The sequence below is a fragment of the Telmatherina bonti genome (assembly GCF_933228915.1).
Source record: "Telmatherina bonti genome assembly, chromosome: 3".
In the NCBI taxonomy this organism is placed as follows: Eukaryota; Metazoa; Chordata; class Actinopteri; order Atheriniformes; family Telmatherinidae; genus Telmatherina; species Telmatherina bonti.
The window spans coordinates 29,563,665-29,577,055 of NC_136621.1; the positions used below are offsets into that span (position 1 = coordinate 29,563,665).

Consider the following 13,391-nt stretch of genomic DNA (forward strand, 5'->3'; position numbering starts at 1 on the left):
GCCTGCATTTGAATATGTCACAGAAATAGCACGAGTGTGTCAGCCGAGGCGGGATGGCGGGGCTCATCGAGCAAATATGTTGACTATGCATTACATGCTAAAAGGAAGAGAGAGAGAAAGACTGTTAGACGGCAAGCGGTGGGGGCTGCAAGAGAATTTACGTGGCACTGATGTTTTGCGCTTCTTTACCCACTGTGCCACCGGATTTCTGCGGGTTATTAATGTTTGTCATTAACAGTGTTACGCTGGAGGACAGTGACTGGGAAAAAAAGAAGAAGAAATTTATATGGGACAAATATTGACAATAGCTGGCTCCTGGGTATTGGAGAAGAAGGAAAGATGCAAACTATGTTAATGAATGGTAATTAACCACGAGGGTTTGTCTCTCCTGAATCCCAGCTAAATTGGTCCCCGAGTTGCAGCGAGAGACAGTCCTGGCCTAATCCTTTATTATAAAAAGATAAAGGAAAACGACATCATTAGCATATACTTGAAAAAGGAGGGGGATTAAAAAGTGGAATTATTTCTTTTTAATTCCTGAATGGAGGATTCCTCAAACCACTGTTGATTATACATAATAAAAAGAAAGGGAGAAAATGATAAAGCGGAAAACAAAGTCAAAAAAGGTAAAGAAAATGAAAAAAAGAAAAAAAAAAAAAGAGGAGTGATCTGAAAGGAGGAGTGTAAGGTCTCTTGTGGAAGATGCCAGCTCAAGGACAGAGGAGACCTGGATCATGATTTAATATTCAAAATGAATAATAAGAGAGGTAAGAAAAAGGAAACAGATAAAAGGGACTGGAAGTAGCTCTCCTCTCATGCACCACTGCTCCGTATGTGTGCGCGCATCCAGACTCTTATTAATGATGTCAACAGCGGGGGTTACTTGTTACAGACAGGAACCATGCCAACAGGCAGCTGTCAATCATACGAGAGGTGTAAGAACCCCGCTGTCCGGCAGAGCTCCCTCAGTCACGATCACACACTGACCGACAGCCTTTTGAACTGCTGGAGCGAACCAAATACTACAGGACGTTTAGACCAGTGATACCGATAGTTTATGAGGAAGAAAATAGGACAAAAAAAAGATTTTCTTTATTTACAAATAAAAACAAATATTTTTAACCATTCAGACATCTAACATAATCATATAATAAATTGTCAACTGAAACTACGTAGAGCACATGCATCCACGGACAAAGTTCAAATCCTTCAAAAATACGTGCTTGCAGAGCATTTGATCGTGACAAAGTAGACTTAAACTGCTAAAAGTAAATGTGCTTCCTTTTACTTTTGTGCAGCCTGTGAAGTGTCAACTGAATTAGCAGGAAAGGTAAAAGAAAGTTTAGAGAAAAAAAAGTTAAACATGGCGTAAGCATTTGCCTTATCACCTCGGGTCTGCACTGTGAGTGGAGGAGAGTGGCTGCGCTGTAAATTAGCTTGGCACTGAAGGGCCTCGTCTGATAGACATAGTGCAGTGAGTGCTAACACAGATGTCGAGGGCTCATTTACAAAAGCCGGGGTGCTGCGTTGAGCCAGTGGCCCAGAGTGAGTCGACAGCGCTTTTCTCACAAATATTGGTTCTGCTGCCCCAGCTCAGCTTGGCTCAGCCCAGCTCCCACTGAGTAGGAACTGGGCAGGGATAGAAGAAGGGAGGGAGAAAAAGAAGAGGATGACAGTTTTCCAAGCCTCAGCCCAGGGAGTCAGGTTTTTTCGCTGACTGGTGTTGCGAGTGCGGCCAGCTCTTCTGTCAGCACTTTCCTCTCCTTCATCTTCACGCGCACAGCCTCCATTAGCTGGCCGACAGAGGGGATCTGCAGGGCAGGGGGAAGATAGAAAGAGGGTGTGGAGGGGAAGAAGGGGTTTGAGAAAATGAGGAAAACACACAAATGCACTTCTATTAAAAAAGAAGTAGGATTTTTGACACTTGGCAGCTTTTCATGGTGCCTGTTTGGTGTTTTGTGAAACAAGAGAACCCTGTACGGGGCCTGAAGACTTGTGAAACTTCTGAGGGACTATCCATGCTGAGTATTCTGACAGAGCAATGGACAAAGCAGGCAACAGAGAAGCCGTTTCACAGCCAAATTCACAGAAACGGAAATATAAAGGAAATACTCTCATTTTGTCACGTGTCACATAATCTTCTGTATATTTATATGATGGCTGTTTCTCTTGTTCATCTTTTTAGTGGAACATCTGCCTGAGACTCCAATCTTATACTGGAAATGTGTCAAAAAGTAAAGTAGTAACAGGAGGAAACACTATAGTGTACCAAAAACGTAGTATATATAAAACATGTGAGTACTGTCTGGAGACAAACACGGGATACAAAAACAAAAATGGAATCTATCCGTTTGCTACAGAAAAACTGCATCCACTGCTTTTTGGAGTTGATGACACACTCCACACTTTCCCTGGAAGCTTAAGTCCACCACTGTAAAATGGAAGTGCAAAACTGGTGTCGCTGGGAAATTTGCAGGACTGTTTGTTGTGTGAATAAGTGGATGGTTACAGTCCTGGGAAGACTGAAAGCCTTAAATTGATGGACATTAAATCTTACATGCTAACAAGATTCAATCATGAAAGAACTTCTTAAATATGCACGTTGTTGCTATGGAAACAGTACATCAGTAAATACAAAGAGTACAGGTCTCTTTTCTGAGCTCTGGCTAATTTTGTTTTTACTGTAAATTAACACAAAGATTTTATAACCATTAAGCACAGGCAACAATTTATATGTTATTATCAAGAAAAACTGCAAAATGATGCAATATACTTCACGAAATATTTTAATTTTTTTAATTAAATAATTTAATTTAATATTTGGATTTGAAAAATAAAATAAAGTTCCTCAGTCACATTGTATTTGGTGATGTAGGGTTACAGGAGTGGATATCTTGAGTTAGATCTATAGGTTTTATACTTTGAAACTATAATCAATCCATTTAAAAAATAAAAAACACAAAGATTATGTGAGTTTTAGAAACTTGCTCCCACATAACGTATATAGTCCTTCTGCCCCCTGACACTTTCTTTTCTTCATTAAAGGCAACAGGAACAGGGAACACAAGGTTTCCGTGTGTTGCTAAGTGTGTGCCAAAGTGTGTGCGAATGTATACTGCTGTTATGTGTGCAGCAGGAAGTCGACTCCAGAAGCACTGGATGCTTCAAAAACACGGCGCTATTCCTCAGAGAACCACTACACCGAAGTAACTGCTGAGACATCTTCCTCTGACTCTGTCCTCCAGGGAAGATTCACTCTCTGTCTCACATACACACTTACATAGGCGCACACACACACACACACTTACACACATTTTCTAATCAGCTAATTGCACTTAGAGCCACTAACTATGCAAACAAACCCACTAAAATAGAGACACAGCCACAACACAGGGCTCTGTGGGACAGCAGAGTGGGAGACTGGATCATTAAAAGTCCTGATAAGGGGATATGTGTAAACAACATTAACAGGTAAACATGATCTAGATAAACCTAACATGTAAGCTCAAGCTTCACAATATATTTACTATATTAAAGAAAAATCCATTTCAAGTTTTTAGGGACATAAAGAGAACAAACACAGAGCAGAGGCCTCCATTTGAACACTAATCAGGGAGTTTGAGCTTCGTAAGGGCCATTTCAACCCTCAGATTCTTGTATGAGAGACTAAGGATAAGAAACAATATTGTAACTGCACTAATGTGCAATGCAAACCAAAACTACAATTAACATATGTAGCTACAGGATCTCTTTCAAATCTTTGTGAACCTTGATAAGTTACTATTCTGCTTTTAATTAAGTCTAAGACATTGTTGGTGCTGTGGGTTCCAGGTATTTTATTTGTTTTCAATATTTGATTATTCTCCTATGATTTGCCATCAACATTGTCCATATGCTCACAAACAGGACAGACATGACCATCAACTTCTTTTATCTAACTGCCACATTGACTGGGGACTGATATCCTGCAGGATGGTTGGAGGTTAGCTCTTCTGCAGCTGCTCTATGGGATCCCCTGGGCTGCTTAAGGCCGTGTTAAGAATTGGCACTAATAATATGCTACAGCTGATTTAACTGGGCCCCTGTCCCCTTTGGCAGAACCATCACCAGAACTAGCGCTGAGCAACACAACTACTGTTTCACAGGAGACCCTGTCCCCTTTGGCAACACAAAAAACAGCTACTGTAGCATTAAGCCATACTAACTTACCATCCATTACTATTCAACAGGCCCTGCAGAGCAGACCTTTTCCTCAAGTTTATTATATATATATATATATATATATATATATATATATATATATATATATATATATACTGTACCAGTATGTGTGTTTGTGTGCGAAGACAAGAACAGGGGCTGCAAGCAAAAGGTGTTTTTATGAGCCAATTAAATGACACCAGAATCCTCTGGCCTGGGGCACACCTGAAGGCAAGCAGCAGCTCAAAGTTACTGCACTCCAGAGACCATTGTGTGATAGTGGCATTACACACAAGAACTTTGTCTTTTTTTCTTCATTTTTCTTCCTTACATAAAAGATCAATCATTTCATCTCTTTTGTCTTCCCCCCAGACCAATTTGACACAATTACTTCCAAGGGCCCAATTAGTAAGTTGTTGGAGCCATTGTGTCAGGCAGGTGGATGCCTAAATGGGGAGGGAGGGGAAATCACGTGCCTGTAAGACATCGGAAAAGGCATATCTGCATTTAATTTATAAATACTGTCATTCACAAGTCAACAAATAAGAAGATGTTAACGCTCAGCTCTAACTTCATTCCACTTATGACCATACAGTGACTCTGATTCTGGGCATTTCTCTCCTTTGAAAGTGTTACATGAGTGTAAATGTGAAAATCTAATAACAAAACTTTTATACAGTTACCAAGTGAATAAAATAATAAACCAGAGTTTAGGTTAGATGATGACCATGAGAGTTGTACAGACTAACTTGTACATTAAGAGTGTATTAAAGTGCCTAAGAGTGTATATTTGTCCCTTGTTGGTGAGTGATCTACAATCTAGGCCACTAGTCAAGGTAAAGGAAAGGTGGTTTCACTAGTTTTATCACAAAGGGAGGAGAACAGTTCTTTGATCTTTGATCCTCTCACTTTTGTTTGAAAATCAAATTTATTAAACTGGGGAATAACAACAACAACAGCATGATAAGTAGATTTAAAAAAAGCACAAAGGCACCCTACTAAAAAGTCTTGCATTTGATTATCTCCAATAATGAATATGTCACATTAGCAAAGAGGGGCTCAGGTAAGAAAATCACAAAAGCACAGACAAGCCTATTCTCTTGCTCTTCTTTGTAATTACCTTCCCCTGCAGCACAGATCCCTCTCTTTTTCTCCCCTTTAGGCCACCAGGGACTGATATGAAAGGGAATTGGACACCTGGGGCCACAAATACTGTAATTAAAAATCTCTCATTTTCTTGATACGTTGTTTGGAAACATCATTTCAATGTGCAACATGCATTTGTTAGGGATCTGACCTAAATACACTCAAGATTAAACACAAAAAAAGCACCGGGTCTTTGTTTCAGGCTCCTACTCATTAGGTGAGAAAATGAGGTGATTCAGCCATGATACGAGTATAAATATAGAAAGGTGATATCCATACAAAAGAGATGCAACCTTTAGGTAGAATTCAGCAATAGAGAACATACCAACTTAACAGTATGGCTCACTGGCCAAGGTAATGTAGCAAGACGGAGACGCCCTCATGTACACGGTGGTTCGACTGGCAGACAAATGTCAAAATAAAAGATATAAACTCTAATAGACCTTCAACATTTGTAAGTTATGGCTAATTTAGGTGCAATCAAACTTCTCAAAAACTAGAAATATAAATAAAATATATAATACAGGGTGTATATATAAGCATACGTACATAATAACAGCATGATTTGGCTATAATAAACTATCTGTTAACCTCTCCTCCTTTACACAACAAGAACATAAAAACTCTGGCATACTCATTGCCCCCCCAGACAAAAACAAACAAAAGAAACAAGCTAAATCTGTTTGAATTTATTTGAAATGTAAAAAAGTTTCACTGCTCTCTGATATTAACACAAACTTGACGCACTTCTCTCTGGAGAATCCCCTCTACTCAGTCCCCACTACCGATCCAGTGACACATTTACAACACAAAGGCTCACTTTGAGTCCCCTCCACACACATAAAAACATTTTTACAGAGATAAAACAGAGTGGCTGATTTAATTAGCTCAATCATTAAATGAGGCTTAATTAGTCACTTTCCTTCAGAGAGAAGTGTGGGACTCGGAGCTGTTCCTTGTCATTACAGCAGTATAATGAGCCACACACCACCATTCGCTACCCCTCACCCTCACAGCACCAACAACAGGAAAGTTTCTCCACACATTAGAACTGTAAGGAAACACAGTCGCTGTTGTGTCAAAAACCACAAGTTAATGCTGTAAGATCCCATGGAAAGACCGATACGGTGACTAGAAGTGACAGGATTACAGGCTGCTATCTAACACTGATTCAATTCAATTCAATTCAACTTTATTTATATAGCGTCAAATCACGGCAATGCCATCTCAAGACGCTTTACAGACAGAGGGGAAAACATAATGAAGGCCAATTCATAACAGCCTATATAAGGAAACCAACAGATTGAGTTGAGTCCAACTAATAATTAGGACTCCACAAATAAACCAAAGGCAATTAAATCAATGCTTCCCCGGACCGGTGCCCGAATCCCATGGCTCACATGGACACTCCATCTTCACTGCTGGCCTTATTCATGATGCTAGGTTGTAGAGGAACCACACAGTACACCCGCTGGCCTGCTCATGGTTATTAGGTCCCATCCTGAGCAAGCACACTGGCAACAGTGGGAAGGAAAAAACTCCCTTTTAACAGGAAGGAAACCTCCGGCAGAACCCGGCTCAGGACAGGCAGCCATCTGCCTCTGCTGTGTGGGGGGAAGAGGACAGAAAGACAACAGACAACAGGAACTGCTACTCCCGGCCAGGGAGACCTGCTGAGACAGGAGACATACATATTAATGATGCAACACTGTTATGGGGGGGGGGGGGGGGGGGTAAAAGAAAGAGATAAAGAGAAAAAGAAAGAAGCTCAGTGTATCAGGAAATGTCCCTCAGCAGTCTAAACCTATAGCAGCATAACTAAGGGATGCTAACCATCCCTAGCTATAGGACTTATCAAAAAGATAAGTCTTCAGCCTAGTCTTAAAGGTGGGGAGGGTGTCTGCTTCCCTAACACTAACTGGGAGCTTATTCCATAAGAGAGAGGCCTGATAACCAAAGGCTCTGCCTCCTGCTCGGCTCTTTGAGACTCTAGGAACCACAAGTAAGCCTGCAGTCTGCGAACGAAGTACTCTGCTTGGTATATAAGGAACAATGAGGTCTTTGATATATAGTGGTGCCTGGTTGTGGAGGGCTTTATATGTAAGGAGAAGGATTTTAAATTCTATTCTAGATTCAACAGGCAGCCAATGAAGAGAGGCTAAAACTGGAGAAATATGATCTCTCATGCTGGTTCTGGTCAGGACTCTGGCTGCAGAATTCTGGATCAGCTGAAGGCTTTTCAGGGCATATTTAGGACAGCCCAGTAATAGAGAGTTACAGTAATCTAGTCTCGAAGTAACAAAAGCGTGAACCAGTTTTTCTGCATCACTCCGAGACAGAATGTCCCTAATTTTGGCTATATTACGTAAATGAAAGAAGGCTGTTTTAGTAACCTGCTTAATATGTGGACCAAAGGACAGGTCAGGGTAAAATATTACTCCAAGGTTTCTCACTGTAGCACTGGAAGCTAAAGTAATGCCACCCAGGTTCATTACAAAACCGGAAAATTTAGCTCTGAGTTTTTCAGATCCAACGAGAATTACTTCAGTCTTATCTGAGTTTAAGAGGAGAAAATTTCTAGACATCCAAGTCTTTATGTCTATGAGACAATTTTGTAGCCTATTGGGCTGATTTGTTTCATCTGGTTTAAAGGATAAGTATAGTTGAGTATCATCTGCATAACAATGAAATTTTATTCCATGCTGTCTAATAATTTTGCCTAAAGGGAGCATATATAGCGTGAAGAGTATTGGTCCAAGTACAGAACCTTGAGGAACTCCATGACTTACTGTAGTTTGGGAGGAGGACTTGTCATTTACATGAACAAACTGAAGTCTATCAGATAAATATGATTTAAACCAGCTTAACGCTGTACCTGTAATTCCAATCACCTGTTCTAGTCTTTGTAACAGAATGTTATGATCGACTGTATCAAATGCAGCACTAAGATCAAGCAAGATAAGTACGGACACAAGTCCTTTGTCTGAGGCCATAAGAAGGTCATTAGTAACTTTCACCAATGCTGATCACTACTGTAGAAATGAGCAACAGGAAAAACAGCTCCCTAAAGTTTGAAAAGGGTTTAAAAACATAGGATTCATAATAATCCTGGACACCCCCCATGGATGCTTTTCATGTTTTATAACAAGACCGGTCCAGATCAGTCTGGCCCGTCTCCACCACTCTCCTAATGTAATGTTCACCTGCTTGTTATAGCTTGGAGGCTGATAAGAAGTGATGCTTGTACGTCTCCCCTGGGTGTGATTGTGAAGTAAATATTAGCAAGCCCTCAGCGCCCTCCCACACCAGTAAAGCAAACCACTGTCCTCTCATAAAGGAATCAACAGTCAATGACTTTTTAAATGTTATTATGCTGTCATGAGGCTTGAGATAGGTATGTGTACAAAATGAGTCTGAAAAATTATCTTGAGGGAACGCGTGTGTTGTGTGCATGTACACTAACTCGTCTTGTTCATTATTGGCCAGCAGCAGAAGCCAGTCATTTCCCTGTCTTCATAAAGACTTGGCCCATTAAATTCTACCTCCAGTCAATAATTAGGACTCCACAAATAAACCAAAGGCAATTAAATCAATGCTTCCCCGGACCGGTGCCCGAATCCCATGGCTCACATGGACACTCCATCTTCACTGCTGGCCTTATTCATGATGCTAGGTTGTAGAGGAACCACACAGTACACCCGCTGGCCTGCTCATGGTTATTAGGTAGCATTGTCCCTTGATCTTTGGTATGGAGTGCTGCTTATGGTGGCTCTCTCCAGAGAGGCATAGGGTTTAATTTCATTAACTCGCCAGTGGAGGTGAGAGTAGAGGAAATGAATGCAATGTTTCATTTCGTTTTGAGTGGACATGCGGGAAAGCAGTGAAGGGAGGCTCCAGAAATCTATGGCACTTCTCTGGCATGAAGGGAGCAGTAAACCAGCACCCACACAATCGCATCTCTACATCTGCAACATCCACTTTTCTGTTATTGCCCTCTCTTTCTTGTTATGTTGACATGTGGCAGTGCATGACAGTGATTGTGAACAATAGCCCACAGATACACGCAGGCACCTCTCTGGAACTCTTCAGATTTGCAACCACACACACACACACACACACACACACACACACACATACAGACACACAGAGTGAGTGATGGGTTTGCTATTGACAGGGCCACTGAGATAATAAAGTGCTGTCCCACTGGCAGCTCCATTAGGCACTGACAGTGACAAGATGAGGCTGTCGTGAGTGTGCACATGCACACACACAAATATGTACACATTCCCCAGCGCACGCACACACATAGATGGACATATCCCCATCCTCTTTCAGTGACAGACCAGCCAGTTAAGGACATGGATCTCTCTCATCTTTCCTTTCAGTGGGTCTATTTTTGTCTCTGTGTCTTTTTATCTGAACAAGTGTGTGTGAGTGCAGCTCTCACTATGTTCATATCACTATTAGGAAAGAGTGTTATTAGTGTCACAGTCAGGGTGACAGGCCGGGCCATTACACCTCATAGATGTTCTGCTTGGTGAGCCTTTCATAAGCTCTGAAGAGTGTAGAGAAACTAAAGGTTATGATGTGAAACTCCTTGAAGTGTCTGAGTTTACTAAGAAGAAGAAAAAAATGGCTTTGCAAGCATCAGCCTACACGTGGCACATTCACATCCTCTTAGTGGTCTTAAAAATATTACATTTGGAAATCTGGCTGAATAACCATCAAAAAGACCTTCAGAGACTTCCTCTGACCTCTTGTGATTGTGAGAAGTCGCACCATCCTCTAAAAAACGATGAAAAATGACAGGTAGAGATAAGGCTCAGCGTCCACTTGATGTGACAATATGATTTCAGAAAAATAAAGAGTGAGAGGAAAACACAAGCCAGAGAGGAGAAAATGTATATAAATAAATAAAAAACAGAACAAGATGGACTTGAAAGGGGAAAGAAAAAGTCTGATTCAGTGAAGGGGGGATGACTGCGGTGGTCCCAGCGGTCCCCACAGGGACCTGGGGGCAAGTCTCAGCCTTGTCATACTCTGCTCTTCTCCTCCTCCACTCTGCACACCAGCTTCAGCAACCCCCCCCCCCCCACCCCACCCCACCTCCCCTGTTCTGCCCACGGAAAACGTCGATAGCAGGCTGCCGGTGCCGAGGTCTCTGGTGGACACTAGCTCATTCTCCCGGCATCGACAGGCCCGCCAAATCAATATTTAGTTCCCCACTAACAAGCTGCCTCGGGGTCTGAGCCAGAGAGAGAGGGAGAGAAAGAGAGGAATGCGGGACAGAGGAGGACGGCAAAGAGAGACAGAGCAGGGAGTGAGAGCTGTCCAGCTAGAAGGGAAAAACATGGATTCAGTGGAGTGGTGTGTGTGTGTGTGTGTGTGTGTGTGTGTGTGTGTGTGTGTGTGTGTGTGTGTGTGTGTGTTAGTGTGGGAGGGGGAGAGGAAGGTGGAAAGGTCAGAAGAAGATCTGGGGAAGAAGAGAACAGTGTCTGGTGTGTGTCGTGGTGCGGAGGCGACGCATGAGTGCCTGCAGCAGCTGCTGACATGAACACAGACAAGACACACACACACACACACACACACTCGACACTCTCAATCATACACGTATCACAGCGAGCAGACGTTGACAGTGCTCGAGCAAAGCTCCAGCAGAGCACTCACAGATGAGTGGCTGTGTGCACACAAAGGTTCCAACAGTGAAGATGTACATGCCTTTCTTTGTTTAATCTTTTGCATCGTTGTATTTTCAGCCTGAAGCAGGATCATTTGGGTGGGAACTAAAAATTTCTCCTCGATTTACTGTATTTGCGTTACATGATGCCCTGTTTCCCCGCTGGGCTTGCATGTACAGAAAGGTAAGCACTTTGAAATAAGGCTGGAAAAATTACACATTTCTTCAGTGGAAAAAAACAAACAAACAAACAAATAAGCAAAGAAACAATATATAATGTTTTTTAAAAAAAAACCCCAAAAACTTGAATATAATATTTATTTAGGGTCAATAAGAGGACTTATAACATAGTCAGTATTTTTTTCAATGCCAACTGGCATGTATTATTTTTGTATATACACGTAGTTCGGCAAGTTAAATCTCTGTTATATAACTTAGATATGAGCGTCACCATAGCGACGAGTTAATCAACTGGTTCGGATCAGCTGGCAATTGACAGGTCAATGCAAGAAAAGTGCTGTAGCTTGACAACAGTTGTTTGGCATTAAGAGTACATGGAGGTCAACATAAAAAGTTAATATACTTTAGCATATTTAGCAAGTTTTGTGAAAAAAGAAATAAATGTTTGTTATAAAATGTTTACTGTTTGGGAGCCTGGTATTAGCAGATTAAACAACTCAGATTTGTGCATTATATGGTTTTAATACATTTCATGCTATGCATTGTGGTGTTCTAGACTCTGTGCCGTGCATTAAAAGAGTGTAATGCACAGCATCTTGTTGTTTAATCCTTTCATAATCAATAATCCTAAAATCAAGTAATAATGACAAATAAACTAAACTATTTAAAGAAAATTCTTTAGTGACTAAAACAGCCATTTAAAAAAATTTTTTTTTAAACATCTTATTTTATGCCTTAAAATAAGTCCAGATGCCTGAACACTTAGTACTGCTGCAATAACGGCTTTCTCCTTGTCACTGACATTCTGCTTCATGTAAGGGTTAGGGTTAGCGGTAGGTAATGTTAGGGTGCTAGCAAGATGTGAAAGTAGTGCCCTGTCTTGGTCCTTGTCTTGCTCCTCCCCCTCTGGTTTTTCTCCTGGCGTGATTCAATGCTTTTTTCTTACCTCTGCCAAGGAGGTCAATGTTTTTACTGGCGTTTAACTGTTTGTGTTCAAGATAACTCAAAATGTTATGGACGGATTTTAAATAAATTTTCAGGAGTTGTTGGAAATGTGAAAAGGAAGAACAGGTTTAATTTTGGTGGTGATCCAGATCACCATTTGGATCCAGGAATTTTCACACCCTGCTATTTACATGCAGAGTGTGTGATGCAGGACGGGGAAAAGGGGAGCCGGGAGAAGAAACATACAAAGTATAAGAAATGAACAACTTCAATTTGGCCTGAACATTTTGATTTGAGTTTTTACAGATTCACAGTAAACTGAGGGGTCCAACTATATTTCTTATTGTTCATGATTATAAAATGTACAGACTACTATCAGGACGAGGGCCCATTTCACCCTTAAAAAAAAAAAAAAAAAAAGTCTCTGAGCAAGATTACCTACCCTATTTTAAGTGGAGCGTCAGGCAAATTTCTTTTTTTTTTTTAAATTATATGAAGCATTGCAGTTCCACTTGTAAAAAAAAAAAAAAACCCTAACATTGGACATGAGTAAAGATGTTATATAATTGCAGCTTGGTGAGCCTCACCTTCTGTTGGAGGATGAGATTGAAGTGGTCCATCCACTCTTGGTCTCTGGAACTTTCTGTGCAACTTGTTTTCTGAAACTACAACAGCAAACACACAGCACTCTATTTCAATGATAGATTAAAAAAAAGAAGAAAAAAAAACACAAGGACAGAGCATCATTATAAAGTTATAGAAAAAAATCCTAATATACAATATTAGCAATTTTACATGTGGATGACAAAACTAAGAAGCCAGTGAGCATCGTGGTATGTTGTTTCCAGAGGGGACATGCCGCATTATTTTTAAACTGGCCTCTTTGAGTTTGCTGCTCCAGGGCAGAAATGTAGCATCACACCAGCCACGACCTTGAGGAGGCTCTCTAGAGACTCAGTGGCAGGGCATGCCAGTGCACCTTTGCATACTACTCTTCTGTGAAGAGCTTAAAGAGAGGTAGCCTTGTTACTGCTAATGAACAGGGTGAAGAGCAACCGCATGGCCATGTACACCTCAGCATTTATGTATAACCTCTTCCCTGCAAACCCAAAGCGTTGCCACTTGAAATTATGTGACGAGCCTTTTAATGCCTCCTGGGGACACAAGAAGGGCAGGAGGGCATGTGTGTGTCTGAATCCAAATGTTTCTGCACCTACAGAATGGTGGACCTTAAAGGCAAAAG

The 13,391-nt window shown here is 41.2% G+C and overlaps 1 protein-coding gene across 1 annotated transcript in view; it reads right to left on the reverse strand.

Annotated features, from left to right (window-relative positions):
• Nucleotides 1–1,659: 1,659 nt before the first annotated feature.
• Nucleotides 1,660–13,391, reverse strand: part of cntln (centlein, centrosomal protein) — a gene marked incomplete at its 5' end in the record, with an annotated part of 93,378 nt that continues 81,646 nt past the window's right edge. The window contains 2 exons of the mRNA XM_079265145.1: nucleotides 1,660–1,811; nucleotides 12,736–12,813. Coding sequence (XP_079121271.1) covers nucleotides 1,701–1,811; nucleotides 12,736–12,813 — 189 coding nt within the window. The 3' untranslated portion in view covers nucleotides 1,660–1,700. The remainder of the gene's footprint in view (nucleotides 1,812–12,735; nucleotides 12,814–13,391) is intronic.